Source organism: Anas platyrhynchos, chromosome 5 (genome assembly GCF_047663525.1).
Source record: "Anas platyrhynchos isolate ZD024472 breed Pekin duck chromosome 5, IASCAAS_PekinDuck_T2T, whole genome shotgun sequence".
Classification (NCBI taxonomy): Eukaryota; Metazoa; Chordata; class Aves; order Anseriformes; family Anatidae; genus Anas; species Anas platyrhynchos.
The window spans coordinates 16,286,305-16,302,934 of NC_092591.1; the positions used below are offsets into that span (position 1 = coordinate 16,286,305).

Below are 16,630 nucleotides of genomic sequence, written 5' to 3' on the forward strand. Positions count from 1 at the left end.
TGAAAGAGGTGTCTGTGACTTAAACTAATCATATACAAATTGTTGACTTTCTCTTTCTACCAGGCAAGTGAACAAGATATTCTTAAATATCTAATAAAATGGGGTGAACACCAGTTGATGAAGAGAATAGCAGACCGAGGTGAGGATCCTTTTAACCACATACCACTAAATCAATAAACCAGAATGTATGGAAGGCCCTTTCTTGCTGGTAATCTGTAATTTAAGGAAACTTAATCTACTTCTGTGTGGTCAAAACTAAGCAGAAGCACTAGAATATTTTGACGAGGAAAAAAGAAAAATACTTTTTCTCTAGAAAAAATAAAAATAGTCATTCTGAAGGAGCTGGGATTATTTAGTATTGAGGAGGAAATGCTTAAGGGGGATTTTAACAATGTTTATAAATACTTTATGGCAGTAAGTAAAGAAAACATAGCCACATTCTTCTCTTGGCACCCAGTGACAGGATGAGAGGCAATGAGGCATTAATTGAAATGCAATTTAAACATAACTTTTTTTTTTTTTTTTTTTTTTTTTTTTACTGTGAGGGTGGTTAGACAATGTAACAGGCTGCCCAGGGAAGTGATCAAGTCACCCTCTATGGAGATGGTCAAAACCTGACTGGATGTGGCTGGGGGCAATCTGCTCTACCCTGCTTGGGGAGCTGTGAGGAGTAGGATGGCTGTGGCTTGCTGTGTTTTTGAAATCCATTGTTATTGCTTGTGATATAACTGTTTTTCATGGGTATGATGGATGAGATGCAACAAAATCTAAATTAAAAGATGTGCTTTTTAGTGATCCGGGTAAATACTAGCTTTTTGTCTTCAGAACTATATTTTACATGTTTGATTTTCGCAACATAATGGAGCTGGTTAAGTTGTCACAGATCTGGACTGGTAGAGAAGCTGCCCGTTTGGAGTAATTGTGCAGCTTTGTGATCAGTAGCATTCATTAAGTAAAGGGCTCATTCTGTTTCCTGGGATCATTGGATAATGTGGTGTACAAAAGCAGAAATAAGAGCTACACCAGAACTTGGTTGGCCTGTCCTGAATGGAGGATAATTGACAGGTGTCCTCAAGGAGTGAAGTTAGTCACGTTCAGGTTGGGCACAATACTTAAAATAAAGGTGAAGGTAGTTACCTCTGAGAGAGAATGCCTTTGGAATGTCATCTAGTGTCATCTAGCAATCTTTAGGTACATACCCACTGCTGGCATAAATAAATAGTGTGTGAGCATGAAAGCAAGGTTGTGATATAGCTGTTACTAGGGTGATTTATCCTGTGAGGCTAGAATAACTCGTCCCAGTGGTCCCTTCAGCCCTTAGTTTGTAGAAAATAAGTAAGTTTCTGAAAATTGCTGGAGAAGAAAAGAGGAGATGCAGGAGGGAGTCACTGGGAAAAACACAAACGTTTTCATACAGCAACTCTACCTGAGTTTTATGGTCGTTTATCTCAGACACTACTTTAGTGTTTTCTTCCTGTCTTAAGCTTTGAAAGTGACAGCTGTACAAATCACCCATGCTCATAGAAGCTGAATCTGACTCTGCCGATGTTTCATATCAGATTTTAGAGCATACACTAGTTTTGTGGAACAGTGCTGATAAGCACTGTTGAGTCTAATTTAGACTCTTCTTTCCTCTTCTGTAATTTCCTGTAAGCCATGTAGCTTCTGCTTTCTTATTTAAACTTTGGTGTAAAATTACTATTTCTTGTTCTTTCTCACAGAGCCTAACTTATTGAGTGGTACTGCTCACAGTGTAAACAAGAGAGGTGTAAAGAGAAGAGATCTTGACATCGAGGAGCTGAGAGAGATCCTGTCTCCACTTTTACCTTTTGTCCGCATTGAGCACATCTTACCCATGAGTAGTGAAGTACTGAGTGATGCAGTAAGTCAGCTGTCTCATACAAGTACTCTGTGGGTTCTTTGCATTTCAGATTCTACGTGTGTTTAGGTTGTGTGACTTTCTGTGGAGGAAAAGTCCTTTTTTGAGGAGGAGGGGTGAGGGGGGTGGTGTTTTTTTTTTTTTAAGGATTACTAAAATGTTATCACTGAAAGTGAGATATAAGTAACTTCTCAGGTTAAAGTTTTTTATATTTTAAATCTATCAGGAAACTTTTTTTTTTAAAAAAAAAAGCTAAACCCCACAGTGGTGTACAGATTCAGTGTATGAAGTGCATTTCTTGCAAGTTTTTCCCCATACACTTTTTATTTAGTAAAACGTGAAACTTTTTCTTCATTCTTAAAGATGAAGAGAGGCCTGATTAGTACTCCTCCTTCAGACATGCTACCAACGTCAGAAGGTGGAAAGTCAAATGCCTGGCTGCGACAAAAAAATGCTGGGATATATGTGCGGCCAAGACTGTTCTCACCATATGTGGAGGAGGCTAAGGTAATAATAATTAATAGTATCTGGCTGTTGTTAAACTCGTGTCATCAGGGGGTTCTGTAAACAGGGAAAAATGTCGGTATGTGTTGTCTCTCTTTGCATGTACTGCCCTAAAATACTAACATTTTCAATTTAACAAGACTTACAAGTTTGATCATCAGGCTCAAGTCTCTAGAACTGGTCAGAAAAATTTCAACAAAATTTTTTTTTGTCGAAATTGAAATGTTTGCGAGACAGATCTTGATGAAATTCCACCGGAAACAAAGCAGCGTTCTGAGGGAAACCTCCCTGGTTTCCAGCCAGTTTGCCGGCCCAGCTCCTCGGCAGCCCACCTGGCAGGCGGATGGCAAGGTGAGAGCCTGAGAGTCCCAGTCTGCAGCTAGTCAGCAACCTCGGTGCCAGGTCTTTCAGGCTCCCCAGCTCCCCCTAGAGCTGGGTGGAGAATTTCTGTTCCACTGGGCAGAGGACTCTGATATTTCACTTTTTTCTTTGAATTAGAGCAGAAGAAAAATTCTTTCAATCCTATGCAAAGTGGAATAAATATTCGGTGTCCAACTTGACTGAAGCCCCTCGTTTCCCATTCACACAGTAGTTTTCTTATTAAATATCTTGCATGAGGACTGTGAAATGAAGGTCACTCATCACCTCTGATGACGGTGACGTTTGGTGACAGGGCTTTTGTGCAGGACAGAAACTTGCCATATTGTATTGGACAGAACGGGACCCTTATAAATGGTTAGCCACTGTCACCCCCTCCCCCCGCCCAAGGCAGCTCTGACTTATGTCAGGAGCTTGAGTCCCAGCAGTGCAGGTGATGGCAGGACAAGATGATTAGGTGGAGCTCTGTGCATCCACACCACCTGCAAACACTGAACACTGCGGTCTTGAAGTCAGAGCTTTTGGTCTCTGCTTAAGGAAGAAAACACTTTCTAAGTGTGAGTTGCTGTTGACATAACTCATTGAGGGGAGGGGAGAAGGAAAGCTGTTTTTCACTTTGGGCACAGATAAGGGTGCCAGGTGGCACTAAAGCAGCGAAGGAGGACTAGACAGTTAAAAATGTATCTTTGTACCTTGGGTTATTAAAACTAACAATGTGTTAAAGAACATGTAATAAAAACACTGACTCTTAGTTTTCAGGTATATAGTATTGGAATGCTTTAGCATCTTAAAAATAAGTGCATTCTATACTTTTTTTTCCATTAGGAATCTTGTTTTATTTTGCTGTTAATTTTTTTTTTTTTAAGAAGTATCATTAGCAGTTTTACCTTAGAGGAATTATTCTCATTATCTGTCTGGTGACTACTCCTATTCAGTTTGTTTATAGGAAAATGCAAAAATTGCACATACGTGACTTGTAAGTTATTACTCTCTGTTAGCCTCTCATTATTTTGGGGAAAAAAAAAAGCTAAATTAGAACCTTAACTGAAGGTGTGCATAGCGTAATTCTTTCTATGAAGACATCTGAGGGAAGCACACTTCGTTTTGAAGGCAGTGTCTTCTACTCACTGTCACAGAATTGACATCTATAGGTAATAATTGTCTGAGAGTCCAGAGGGTCTTGCCTTGAGAAGGTACAAAACATACAAAGCAGTCTTTCCGACTTTTATTCCCCTGACTGCTATTAGCTCTGAAAGCCAACTCTAGTAGTGACTGGAAAATGGAATAGAAAATGCTGTGGAAAAGCCAAATTCAGTGTGGGACCCAGTTTAGACCGGTGTTAGGCTTGTGGCCTTGGGGCTGTGTTTGAGGCAGCTCCTGGGGGGTATGAGTGCGCAGTGCCTTCATGAGGGCTCCGATGGCTGTCGTTGCAGTCGGTCCTGGACGAAATGATGGTGGAACAAACAGACCTCGTTCGCTTGAGGATGGTCCGAATGTCCAACGTGCCAGACACCCTCTACATGGTAAACAACGCGGTGCCGCAGTGCTGTCATATGATCACCCACCAGCAAGTTACTGCTAACCAGTCCAGTCCTCCGTCAGTCATAGCCAACGAAATCCCAGGTGAGGCTGCAGGGTCATTTGTAATGCTGCTCGCTCTCATGGGAGTGAGTGGTTGGGGGCTCTGGGACAGGGGAGTGGATGTGAATGACTGAAAACTATGATCAGCCTCCTCGGAAAGGGGTGCTTCATAGATTATGCTTCTTTGTACCCTGCAGCAGTTCTTTTTGCTTTGGTTTATTCTGAAGTTATTAATTATATACGGATGGCATGAAAAATAGGTAAAAAAAAAAAAAAAAGTAAGCTCCTGGAAGGGCTTTTACTTTAACCTGCTTTGCCAAGTGATTTGCAAGGCGTCCATTTTTAGATCAGAGCATCACACCTAAGTAGACGTGGATCAGTTTAGGAGTTTGTAGAAAAGCAGAAAAGATGACATGCCATCAGAAAAATGGTCTACTTCATCTCCCTGCCGTGCACTTCCCCACTCGCCAATTCATTGGCTCTTTTTATATCTGTGGTGTCTCCCTGCAGTCAGCTATGTGGAAGGAAGTAGATAAACTATTCTTATGGTTGGCTGGAGGCAGGGCAAAATAGTAGGCTTAAATTACAACAAGAGTATTTAAGTTGAAGTATTAGGAAGCTGTTTGGTTAAGCACTGCAGTAAGTTTTCTAGAAAGATTCCTGGAATGGTTTTGTTCTACTTGATTGTTTTTTGTGATTGAGGAAGTGACTTGATAAAGCCTAAAGGAAATGTCAAAAGACTTCTGTAGCTTGATTTAAAAAAAAAAATAAAAATGTTCAGAGACCTGTAACTGTGGCCTTTCAGAGACCTGTAACTGTGGCATTGAAGTATTCAGATGGTTTTCCTCCCTCTACAGAAAAGCATAAACATACTGAACACTCACCACCAATTGAATCAGAAATATTTCATCATTACATGTGACTTTGATAACATTTTACCAGATCTTAGTTTCTAGAGAAGCTGATAAAGGAAGCAAGTTCTCAAAGGTCTCTAATATTTTACAGAAGTTCTCATAGTCAGAAAAAAATCTGTCTCTGGGGGCAGTGAGGCATCTTGACCAATTTGAAACTCTGCTGCACAATGTAGTATGTAGGAATTATTGCCAGTAGCTGTGAGCCTGGACAGTAGCTGGAGCGCAGGTATTGTCTGGTAACTGCCTGCTTTGCTTCATTCTGTAATTATGCAAAAGAACTGATTATTTTGTCAATTGCTTGAGGCAAGAAGGATAGATGGGAGCCAATTAATTTGAGGAGATTGAGTCACGTACAAAACCCTTAACTTGCGCAGAAATCCATCCTTGAAGCACAGATGGTTCACAGGAGCTGTTGAAGGGAAAGTCAGGCAACACCATCTCCTTGCCCCTTGGGCTGGGCTCTTGGAACAGGAGGTTCTCTGCAGCTTAGGTATTCTCCATCTGTCACTTGCATCTTCCTTGTACTCACTGCCCATAGACTTGATTTGCGTGAAGGCTGTTGGCAGCTTGTCCTGGTGCTCCTGTTGCAACGCTACTCTGAGATGAGTTAAACCTCTACTGAAGTCTGTACTCTGCTTTGAGGCTAGGTTCTGCAGGTAATTGGGTTTCCTTTGGTGCTTTCCAGTTCCAGTTTGAATTGGAAATCCTACAACTGAATTGTATTTTTCATTTTATATATATAAAATAACATCTCTTCTGTATGCTTCACATGAACAATAGTGTGTAAAAACAAAAAAGGGTTTGAGAAGATAGCATGTTTTCATGATAAATTTAGATAACTTTTATAATCAATAATTTGGAGAACTGACTTAAACTTCTCAAATCTTTTTTTTTCAGTGTTAGGAAAATGCTGGGTATAGCAAAACATGTGATTGCTAAACTGGGATTTCTGAGAACAATTGAAGTGTATGGAACATAAGGTAGAAGACTTGTTTCCAAGCCTTGAAGACAGGGTAGAATTGATCCGTAGTTTTTCCTAGTACGGGAACTCAATTTGGAAATATATATATATCTTGTGTTACTTAGATACGTTTCTTGTACCAATGTAAACTTTGTGAAATTGGGAACAGTTGTAGTTGTACAGTGTTGGGTTTTCTCCTTCTGTGTAATGCAAATGTCTTTTCACACTGTTCTTGCTGTCTGATCCACTTAATTTTTATGAGCTTTCATTATGGACATCTGGTCGTGGTAATATATAACCCTTGTAAAGCTGGTAATGGATCAGATGCCAGGACTTACGTATTCAGAGATTTGGATTTGTCTTCTCTCTTGATATGCATATGTTCCTGAGGACAGAAAGACCACAGAGAAATATTATTCATCATCAAACAGCAGCAAAGAGTGGCATGTGAAAGTTTTGCAATAGCATAAATACCCCCAAATTATATATTATTTCCTTTTGGAAAGGCTTTGTTTAATGATTTCAACATGGCTGCATAAAACAACATAATTTAGCAGGTTTAGTTTGGCTTAGTTTGTATAATTTTTTTTTAGAATTTACATACTGGTATTATGGTCTTGTGATTACAGAATTCCACTAGAAGTATGAAGTGGATGCCAAGAAAAATCAATGAATTCTTGGCCAGTAGTATTCATGAGGGAGCAGTCAGTTGTTGTTTAAGATATCCTACCCCTACCTCAAATCATAAAATTCCTGCATTATAAGGGGTTTGAAAAGAAGGCTGTATTTGTGGTTTACTCTAGCAGAAGCTGGAAAAATGGTGTGTGTCTCTACCATTAGTATGATGTGTGCCTTATCCCATGTGTCTTACCCCATAATGATGCTCCAAGGAACATGTGCAAGTCAAACTTTTTGGCAGAATGTTTCTTTTAAAAAAAAAAAAAAAAAAGAAAAGAAAAAGCTTAGTCAGCCTGATGTTAGATTTTCCTTCAGAATTAAATGTAACCATTGCATTTGGGCTTGGTGTCTCATAGCTTGAAAAATAATCTGTTGTCCTCAATTCCTCTCTCTGCTGTCCCTCCAGTTCCCAACCTCCTTGTTGTAAAAGAGATGATCAAAAGGCTGCAGGAGCTTCGTCACACTGAGCAGGTGCAAAGAGCGTATGCTCTCAATTGTGGAGAAGGTGCCACAGTCAGCTACGAGATTCAGATTCGTGTGCTGCGGGAATTTGGACTTTCTGATGCTGCTGCTGAACTTCTGCAGGTAGGACAAGTTGCTGTAGTAAGGTCACAAGTGCTTTGATTCAGGTTCTGATTATGAACTGACTTGGATGTGTGATCTGCAGTTAAAGAGCTGCTTCATGCACACGGGTGTGGAACAAACACTGATGCTTTGAAATGCCTTCAAACTTTAGAACTGTCCAGTGAGACTGCTGCATTTGATTGATGTGATTTTATAAACGTTTAGGTGCAATGTGTAAATACTTTTCTCAGAAGTTGTTGCCATGAATGGTGTTCTGACTGCCACAGATACTTGGGAAGAAGGTTGAATCTTGGATTTAAAGTAGATTGAGATTAAAGGGTTGTTTTTTAAGTAGGATAGAACAGTTTTTAAAATATGCTGTCTGATCCTTCAAGGAAGCACCAGAAGTAGTAGCTTTTAACGGCCTTCAGTTAAAAACAAATCTGTTTTTCTAGGAGACAGAATGTCAGTCTTTCCCCCTGTTGAAACTAGGTTTTGAAACATTACAAAATCTGAGTTACATAATCATAGTTACTCTGATTTAGTCTGATTTAGTCGAATATTTGGCAAATAGTTTTTGTACAATATCTGTAGCATACAAATGAGGGCATTCGGATGTGAATTCCAAATGTTACCTCTCTTTTGATTTTTTTTTCTTAACGCTTGAATCATTAAGATATAAAGAAGTAAGTCTGTAAAAAGAATGGTGTGATTTAACTGACTGTAAATGGTGTGCAATTGGAGTGCACAGCAGAACCACAGAATGGTTCAGGTTGGAAGGCACCATAAAGATCCCCTAGGTTCCAGCCCCCTGCCATGGGCAGGGACACCTCCAACCTTTTGGCCATCCAGCCTGGCTTTGAACACCTCCAGGGCTGGGGCAGCCACAGCTGTTCTGGACAGCCTGCTCCTGTGCCTCACCACCCTTTGAGTAAATTTCTTCCTTATATCTAATCTAAGTCTCCCCTCTTTTAGTTTAAAGCCATTCCCCCTTGTCCTATCACTACACACCCTGACAAGTCCCTTCCCAGCTCTGCTGTAGCCCCCTTTAGGTACTGGAAGGACACTGTAAGGTCTCCCCGGAGCCTTCTCTTCTCCAGGCTACACAATCCCACCTCCCTCAACTTGTTCTCACAGGAGAGGTGCTCCAGCCTCTGATGATCTTTGTGGCCTTTTTCTGTACTAATTCTAATATACACATGTCCTTCTTGTGCTGGGGGCTCCAGAGCAGAGCTGAACACGGTATGCAATGTGGGAGTGAACGTGAGCATGAACAGCTTATATTTCTTGTTAAGGAGGTAGTTCATAAAACAGTCAAGGCATAACTAGGAAACTAGATTACTTATTCTTGAATCACATAGGCCTTTTTCTCCTGTGACTCAGTAGATCTGCATAGGAGGTATCAGTTCTGGGAAACTGAAATAACCTCTTCTGTTTTTATGTTGCTGTGCAGCAAATTGCATTTGTTGGGCAGCTTTTTCACATAGTGAACCTGATGCTTCTTGTGTTTAAAAAAATAAAATCACTCCATGGTAGCTGTAATGGCTTTGAGGTTTGGTTAGGTGTTCGGTGGCACAACTAGCTTGTTACAGAGCTAGCAGATTTAAAGTTCCGAAGTGTCAGTTTAGGAGACTTTTTGGATGACTTCCTACTTTTTCTTTCTGTGTTTTTTTCTTTGCAGAATCCTCACAAATTCTTTCCTGATGAGCGATTTGGGGATGAAAGCCCGCTCCTGACAATGAGGCAGTCTGGACGATGCCGCGTTAACAGCACTCCCACTGCAGAAACCATGTTTACAGAACTGGACTCTTTTGTGGCCTTTCATCCTCCATTGCCCCCTCCTCCACCTCCATACCACCCACCAGCAACTCCTATTCACAACCAGTTCAAAGTGGGCTGGAAACAAAGGGTGCCAAGTCAACATCCCTCGCGTTCTTTTTCTTACCCTTGTAATCACTCACTGTTCCATTCCCGAACAGCTCCCAAGGCTGTGCCACCTGTCTACTTGCCCAGCGTGAAAGCAGCACCTCCAGATTGCACTAACACTACAGGTCTGGGGAGGCAAACGGTGGCTGCAGCAGCGGCAGTGATGGCAGCTGAGAAGCAAGTAGTAAGTATTACGACTTCTCCCCACCTCTGGCAGGTTGTAGTAGCTTGAGAGGAGCTGGAGAGAATTCTTGTGATGAGGTAAAAGCTTAGTTGAAACAGCGTGCTGGTCAGGAGATTCTTCTGTTAAAACCAGTCATCAGCCTTTTGCATCTGAAAGGCAGGGTCTCATCCCTGGGAGACGAGAGCTCCAGGGGCAGGAGTGGTTTTGGAGGGGCAAATAGGTCTTGCAAAACTTCTGAAATAGCATAGTTTGCTCCACATTAAAACAAAGCACAAGTAAACTTCAGTAGTGGACTGTATGCTATAACAGTAGAAATATTTATGATATCTTGGCTATTTGCAGGTAAGTGGCCCTGAACTAATCAGTTGTGTGTGAAGGGAACCTGTGGAGAATGAAAAGGCTTCACATCCGTGAAAAAGATTTTAAAATGGATAGGCAAGCAGAAATTGGTAATTGCAGATATGATAATTTGTTACGACATTTAAAGAAAAACATCTTAGTTACTGAACTACAGTATGATGCAATGAACTGTGAATAGTGAACTGTAACAGATGATGAACCGAATGATAGCTCTGAAGTACAGGAAAAGCTAAATAAAGAACTTGGTAATCATTTATTCAGTGAGAAAACTTTCAGCGTACTGTTCTGTCATACTGAAAGCCTGCTGTCTAGGTGCAGGCTTGATCCGGAGTTCTGAATGGAAACATGATTTATTTTTTTCCTTTAGCAGTTGCCCTAAATATATTGCACTACTGCATTTCAGGTTAAAATATTTAACTTGAGCAAACAATGGAAGAAAATAAGTCTGAGTTGAAGGATTCAATTTGTAGTAGAAGTGTCTCTTTTTCTTTGTCAGTGCAGACTTCAGAAAGGTAATGTTATGGAGATGTTTCTGCGATAGTTTATATAAATTTGAGCTTGTTCATCTATAGCTTGGGCAGGAGGGCACAGCTCCCTGCTTCGCAGTGGGAATATTTCACCTAAAATATATTAAAAATAGAAGGAGAAATAAATGTAGTATAGATAATAGTTTTGTTCCTTAATTTTTCTGCAGTTAGTGAGTTACTAGTAGTTAATGCTTACCAAAATTGCTTTCATTAGAAACATTAAATACAAGTGGAAGTTAACTTTTCTATCTGGAAGACTGAATCTGCTTGTCCCATTGCAGGCATAGGGAAGAAGTACACGTACATGCTACGAGATCCATGCGCTTCATGGATCTTGTCAGCCTTGTAACTGGTGCTCCCCAGCCCTGAGGCTAGTGCACATACACATACACATACATCTGATTAACTTGTTTTAAAATGCAAGCTGAGGGGTTATAGCTATAGTAAGGAAAGAAACATTTCATTGTCTTCCCTGCACTGAAACTCTCTGCCATAGCAAACCATTTGTGTTAGGTCCTGCACTGAGCACTTACTAAATATAACACAACATAATATGTCTAAGAAGGTACTCCTGTTGTAGCACAGCCACTTCTTCATGAAGAAAAGGTCTTAAGTTAGCAGGAGGGTGGAGGTTGGGAAACACATGTTCTTTAAACAGCATAGAAAACTTGCTGGCTAAGGTCAGTCTAGGTGAAGGTAGGTCAAGAAAATGTCGTGAATTGCAGGAACTGTGCTAAATACAGTTTGTGTTTAGCTTTTGCTTTTTTCCCCATGGACCTATTTCTTTTCTTTTCCAGTGTACTCAGCCCTTGCTGAACGAACTGATGCCAGATATTGCAATGGGTGTGTCAGCAATGTCTTTAAAAGACAGAAGGTTACCCGAGCTCACTGTCGACACAGAACTAAGCCAGACGGTTACAGAGGTAGGGCCCGGTCCACCCCAGCACATTTCATGTATTCAGAGCAGACACATGCCTACTTCTCGAAAGAAACATGCAATAGAGCAAAAAATAGATGCTCGAGAAAATCAGCAGGAATATCCTGACTTCTATGATTTCTCTAATGCTGCATGCAGACCTTCCACTCCAGCACCAAACAGGCACAGCCCTTCGCCTTCGCAAGGCATTTACTTTGGCCCAGATTTGTACAGCCACAATAAGGCATCACCAAGTGGCTTAAAGTCAGCTTATCTACCTTCCCAGATATCTCCTAAAAAGCAAGAGGATTCTAGGAGGGAATACCTGCTCTCCCAAGACGGGCATCAACACAGACAAAAGAATGAGCCAATACACCTCGATGTCTTAGAACAACCTCCCCAGCGGCTGGACTTGGCGTTGGCTGCCCAGGAGAATGCTGGTAACGGCCCAGTTCACATCAGGGGAAGAACAAAAATGGAAACTGATTTAACCTACGGGCTAACCTCCAACAGACCTTCGCTCTCTGCATACACCTCTGAAGCTCAAGAAGAGAGACCCAGCAGGAGACTGGCAGATGATGAGCCATTGGAACATGGCACACAGAGAAATGCAGATTTGGAAAGGGAAGATGCAGCAAGCAGAGGAAGGAGGTCTCCAAACAAACCAGACTTCCTGTATAAAAAATCTGCTCTATGAAAGCAACCTCCACTATTTCTCTGTGCCTAAGAGTTGTATCCCATTCTTTGCAACTTCTGGCCTGACTTCTGTCAGACAAATTCATTCATGCCAGCAGATAAATTCAGCTTCATTCACTTCTTTTGTACATACATACATTGCTTTGTTAGAGACGGCATGCTATCGGTTTTTTAATGCTGCTTCTGGTTTTATTTTGTGGGAAACTTTTTTCGATCAGATTTAATTAAGCCTTTAAAAAAAAAAAAAAAGCTGGTACCTTTTTTCTACAACCTGGTAGCATTTTGCACCTGTACATCTATTTTAGTGTATTAGTTTTGTACTAATCTGTTGAACTTTATTGTCACATTTAAAGGACTGTATTTTCATACTTTTTGCATTTTCCCCTTCACCTGCCAATTCCCTATGTGCATTGGGTTGCACATAATGAAATGTATTTTCTTACGAGATAGTAACAATGTGTTTATTTTTTAATTATAGGAATTCCAAAGAACAGCACATCAAAATACTACATTTTTAGTTTAATTTTTTTTGTTTAGATCTGAAATCTTCCTGATTTTTATGACTATGGCAAGAATCCAGTCTGTTCTGTTTGAGAAGTTCTGGCAGCTGGTCTTACCCTTATATAGCAAGCCCATTCCAAGAATTACACTTGGGATTTTAAGTGTCCAGGGGATATTTAGGAGTCCAAATTCCAGTGAAATTCATCAGGATCTGACTTTCTGATTCTGTTTGCTTTGTGGTTCGCCTGTGACCATAGAGAATTTCGTGATCACCCAAGAGCACTTATTAGTTAGGCAGACTTGAGTTGTTCATTTGACCATGCAGAGGTAAATCTAGAAATACTGTAAAAAGGGTAGTAATAACTTGTTCTTCCAGCTACCCCTGCATGGGGGTAAGTGAAGACTAGAGCTGAGGATTCATGCTAAATCCTGGCATGTCAGGAAGACAAGGCATAGTATCCTAGGCTGTTGCCTGGCTGATAGCTCTCCAGCTGAGAGGTTCTCTCTCCGACAGAGGTGCTGAGGTGACTGCTCATTGCCTTGCTTTCTTCTGCCTATGATTTAAAAAGGGCTTCACTCCTAGCGATGTCGTTCAGTGTTCCTTATCTGATCTGAAGTGTTTCTGACTTCGTAGTTGCCACTGTTCTGTGAACAAAATCCAAATGAAGAGTAACTGCTCTAGCACTGTCAAATGTGTGAAGCTTTAGCACTCTTAAATTATGCTTCTCTTCCCTGATCTTGCTTTTTTTTAAAGCACAGGAATGAGATTCATCTATTAACATGATATGCAGAGGGAATGTGAAGATTTGGGACTGGCTCCCTACTGCTGGGTTGAGATGAAACAACACGACTGTGTGACGGTTGTAGTTAAGTGCATCCTTCTTAATACCCAGTGTGCAGTTCTTACAGCAGCTTCGTTGCATTTAGGATAGGGATCCGATGCCACTGCAGTGTAGTGATTACTGGTGAACACACATTTGTTTGTGTTTTTTTAATGCAGTTTCTATAACAAAGGATTTCCCTGTAGTTGAAAACTAATCCTAAGTGTGACCTAAGAACTATATCGAGGTTAGGTTGTTCCCTGCAGTTCAGAATGCCTAAATACTACTTTAAGAGAAATCTTCTGCAAATTTACATGTAGCTGATGGCAGTTTTTCTTACCCACCTTGTTCCATTAAAGCATGCAAGGCCTGACAACAATACCATTTTACTGAACTATACTGAATACTGCATTTCAGAACTACCAAATAGCTTGTAGATAAATGAAGATGTGGGTTTGTGGACCAATAAATCATGATGTCTCCTACATGCTTACATACATATGCCTCCCGCTTCTAGGAAAGCTCTGCAGGCACTCCTCTCGAGGTGCAGCCAAAAAGGCACAGTGTAGGATTGGAGGAGAAACACAGCTAAGCTGCACAGGTCATGTAAGTGTTTTGTGGGTGAGGGGAGATGTGTGTTTTCCTCCATTACCCTCTTTTAAACTGCTTTTTGACCGTGGTCAGAATGAGCCCTGGTCTCATCACCACTGAGTGTAACTGGTGTGGGACTGCAGTGTAAAATAGTGTTAAATGCAGGAAGGTGTGGGGAGGGGAGCAGGTTCCTGTGGGTCAGGGACTGAGGTTCATTGGATTTATTCTGAAGATCCGAGCACAGTGCTGTCTTACTGTGTAGCTCTAACCAGACACTTTGGTCTCTTGCCCGTGAGCACTAGAAGCATTAGTTAGCATCACACACAAAAGAAAGAAAAAATCTCACTGCATTTGCATTATTTATATATATGTTGGTAGCTTAGCTGCTAAGAAGTCGTAGCTGTCCTCAGAAGACTTACTGTTCTGAGTAACTTATTTTTACCTGGAAATTATAAATGTACTTTCAAAGGAAACTATTTTTACTCATAGTTTGATGCGGCACTGTGTGCCTGGACTGAGATGGGGCTGAAGTCTACAGATTTAAGCTTAAAATTTGTGGGGACGTGGCTGATAAAGACTGAAAGGTTTTGAGGTTACGGCTTGAGGGAAATGATGAAATGGTTTGTCTTTGGAATAAGCTGGTGAGAAATGTCTTTCTGGGGTTGGGGGGGGACATGCCTGCATTTTAGGATACAAAATTGCTTCTGAAGTCTCAGAAGCAGAACAGTATTAAAAAGAATAAAGTGTTTAAAAGTAGGTTCAAACTAAAAGGCAAGTCCTTTTGAGGCCACGCAGACAATCAGGCCATTCAGACAATCTGTTTTCACTTGTATATTTTGAGTTAGGAAGATGATAGCAGCTAATGGCAGCTGATTTTGAGCGGAAAAGGATTTGTCAAATTACTGGAATCATATTTTTGTAGTCCAGAGTAGGATTTCCTACCTAGTTGGACACAGAGGGAGGGGAGCGAGACCATCTTTATTCTTCATGGAAGCATTAATCAGAAGCCAGTGTTCATACGCTTCTCGTGCAGCACGCACGTACCTGTGCTACCTGCTGCTTTTTGTTCTCTTTCTACTGAAACTGGTGCAAAAACTCCTTGTTTACATGAAGCACTTTCCAATTAGGCTGGAAATTAACATCCTTTCCTCCTACAAATTTGATGGAGACAATGGATCAGTGACTGTATTTTTCTTTAGGATAGAGGTGTGGACATCACGTTTTCTTGGCTGAGGAAGAGTTATGCTCCTTCTGTTTAAGAGCTCAGATTTTCATTTAGTGAGCAACATGCAAAAACTTCTTACTCCCCTTTCCCTGAGCCCTTCCTCTTTTCCTTAATATATCGTTGAATAACTGAATTCCTGAAACAGATTCTTCCTTTGAAGTGTTTTACTGTTCCACGGAGTTACTGTAGTTGTGTGTTAATAACTGCTGTGTTGTTTGGCAGTTTCTTGTCATGCTTTTCATTTCTGAAAGCTAAGGCTGTGGCCACCCTTACTTGTAAGCCTTGGGTTTTGGTCTTTGAATGTCCCAAATGTTTGTCTTCATAGATTTCCTTGGTTTGGGTTTTTTTGAGAGAATACACATGCTGTTTGAGGCAATGTTAGTTCTTCTAATAATTGTATGCTTATGGTAGAGGTGGTGCTGAGCTCTGCTCAATACAGGGAACGGTTGAGAGATAAAACTGTAAAACCATATTTGGGGTTTCTGTAATTATCTGTACTTCCAGAAGGTAGCTCTGCCTTCTGCAATGTCACGGTTTTGTTTCTTGTCCTTGTGTTGTTACTGGTATAAAGTCAAGTGCCTTCGATGCTAAAGGCTCAGAAAAACTTTCTTAAACTGACTTCATGTCCTATGCAAGTGTTTTTTCTACGACCTGCATAACCAGTACTTTGTAAAACTTGTTTACGCTTCAATTGTACATAGTGTTTTTAAAAAAATAGTATTTTTATTTAGGTACCTCCAAACTTGAATTCTAGTCTTGTGTGATACATTGTAAAACAATACATTTCTCTTTTGAGTACCATTACAGTTGTACAAAGGTTTTCACTGGTTCTATTTTTCTACTGTTGCTGAGAAGCATGTAACACTGACTTTATCCTACGTATAGTTGGCATTTCAAATAAATGGCTTGTATAGAACCCGCCTGTGGCTGCTTCAGTTACCTGCTCCCAGCAGCCTGCCAACGCTGTGCCCGAGCAGCAGGAAGGTGCGTGGTGGCGGTGGTGGTGGGAACTTCTGCCGGGTTGGGGGGAAGGAGTGATGAGACACAGCCTGTCAGCTGCTTTGTAACAACACAGGCTCTTAGGAAAAAATGTAAGTTTTGTCATTCCTTCTCAGAGGTTGGACTGGGTGATCTTGGAGGTCTCTTCCAACCTAGATAATTCTGTAATTCTGGAAAAAAAGAATCATTAAAAAGTAAAGCACTTCACTAAAATAACTCAGTGAGTTCTGGCTAGAGCCTAACTGGCTATAACTAGTCTGTAACAGCACTCATAGACAAGGCAGCAAGCATTAGCCTTGCTGTAGAAAACGCTTGTTTGCCTCAGAGCCAAAGACTAATTAATAATTAAATACTCAGCATCCTCTCCTTGACTTGCAGGTATCCTGTGTCAGCTGAATCTTCATTAACTCTGTTTCACAGGAACA

The 16,630-nt window shown here is 40.8% G+C and overlaps 1 protein-coding gene across 4 annotated transcripts in view; it reads left to right on the forward strand.

Annotated features, from left to right (window-relative positions):
- The window catches only part of BTBD7 (BTB domain containing 7), a 56,183-nt gene extending 40,061 nt beyond the window's left edge, over nucleotides 1-16,122 (forward strand). For 3 of the 4 annotated variants that reach the window (XM_027459735.3, XM_072038358.1, XM_013101356.5), the window contains exons 5-12: nucleotides 64-139; nucleotides 1,722-1,882; nucleotides 2,243-2,386; nucleotides 2,621-2,734; nucleotides 4,195-4,384; nucleotides 7,302-7,480; nucleotides 9,141-9,569; nucleotides 11,254-16,122. In XM_027459735.3, coding sequence (XP_027315536.3) covers nucleotides 64-139; nucleotides 1,722-1,882; nucleotides 2,243-2,386; nucleotides 2,621-2,734; nucleotides 4,195-4,384; nucleotides 7,302-7,480; nucleotides 9,141-9,569; nucleotides 11,254-12,069 — 2,109 coding nt within the window. In that variant the 3' untranslated portion in view covers nucleotides 12,070-16,122. The remainder of the gene's footprint in view (nucleotides 1-63; nucleotides 140-1,721; nucleotides 1,883-2,242; nucleotides 2,387-2,620; nucleotides 2,735-4,194; nucleotides 4,385-7,301; nucleotides 7,481-9,140; nucleotides 9,570-11,253) is intronic. The other variant, XM_027459736.3, reaches the window with a different exon arrangement.
- The last annotated feature ends 508 nt before the right edge of the window (nucleotides 16,123-16,630 follow it).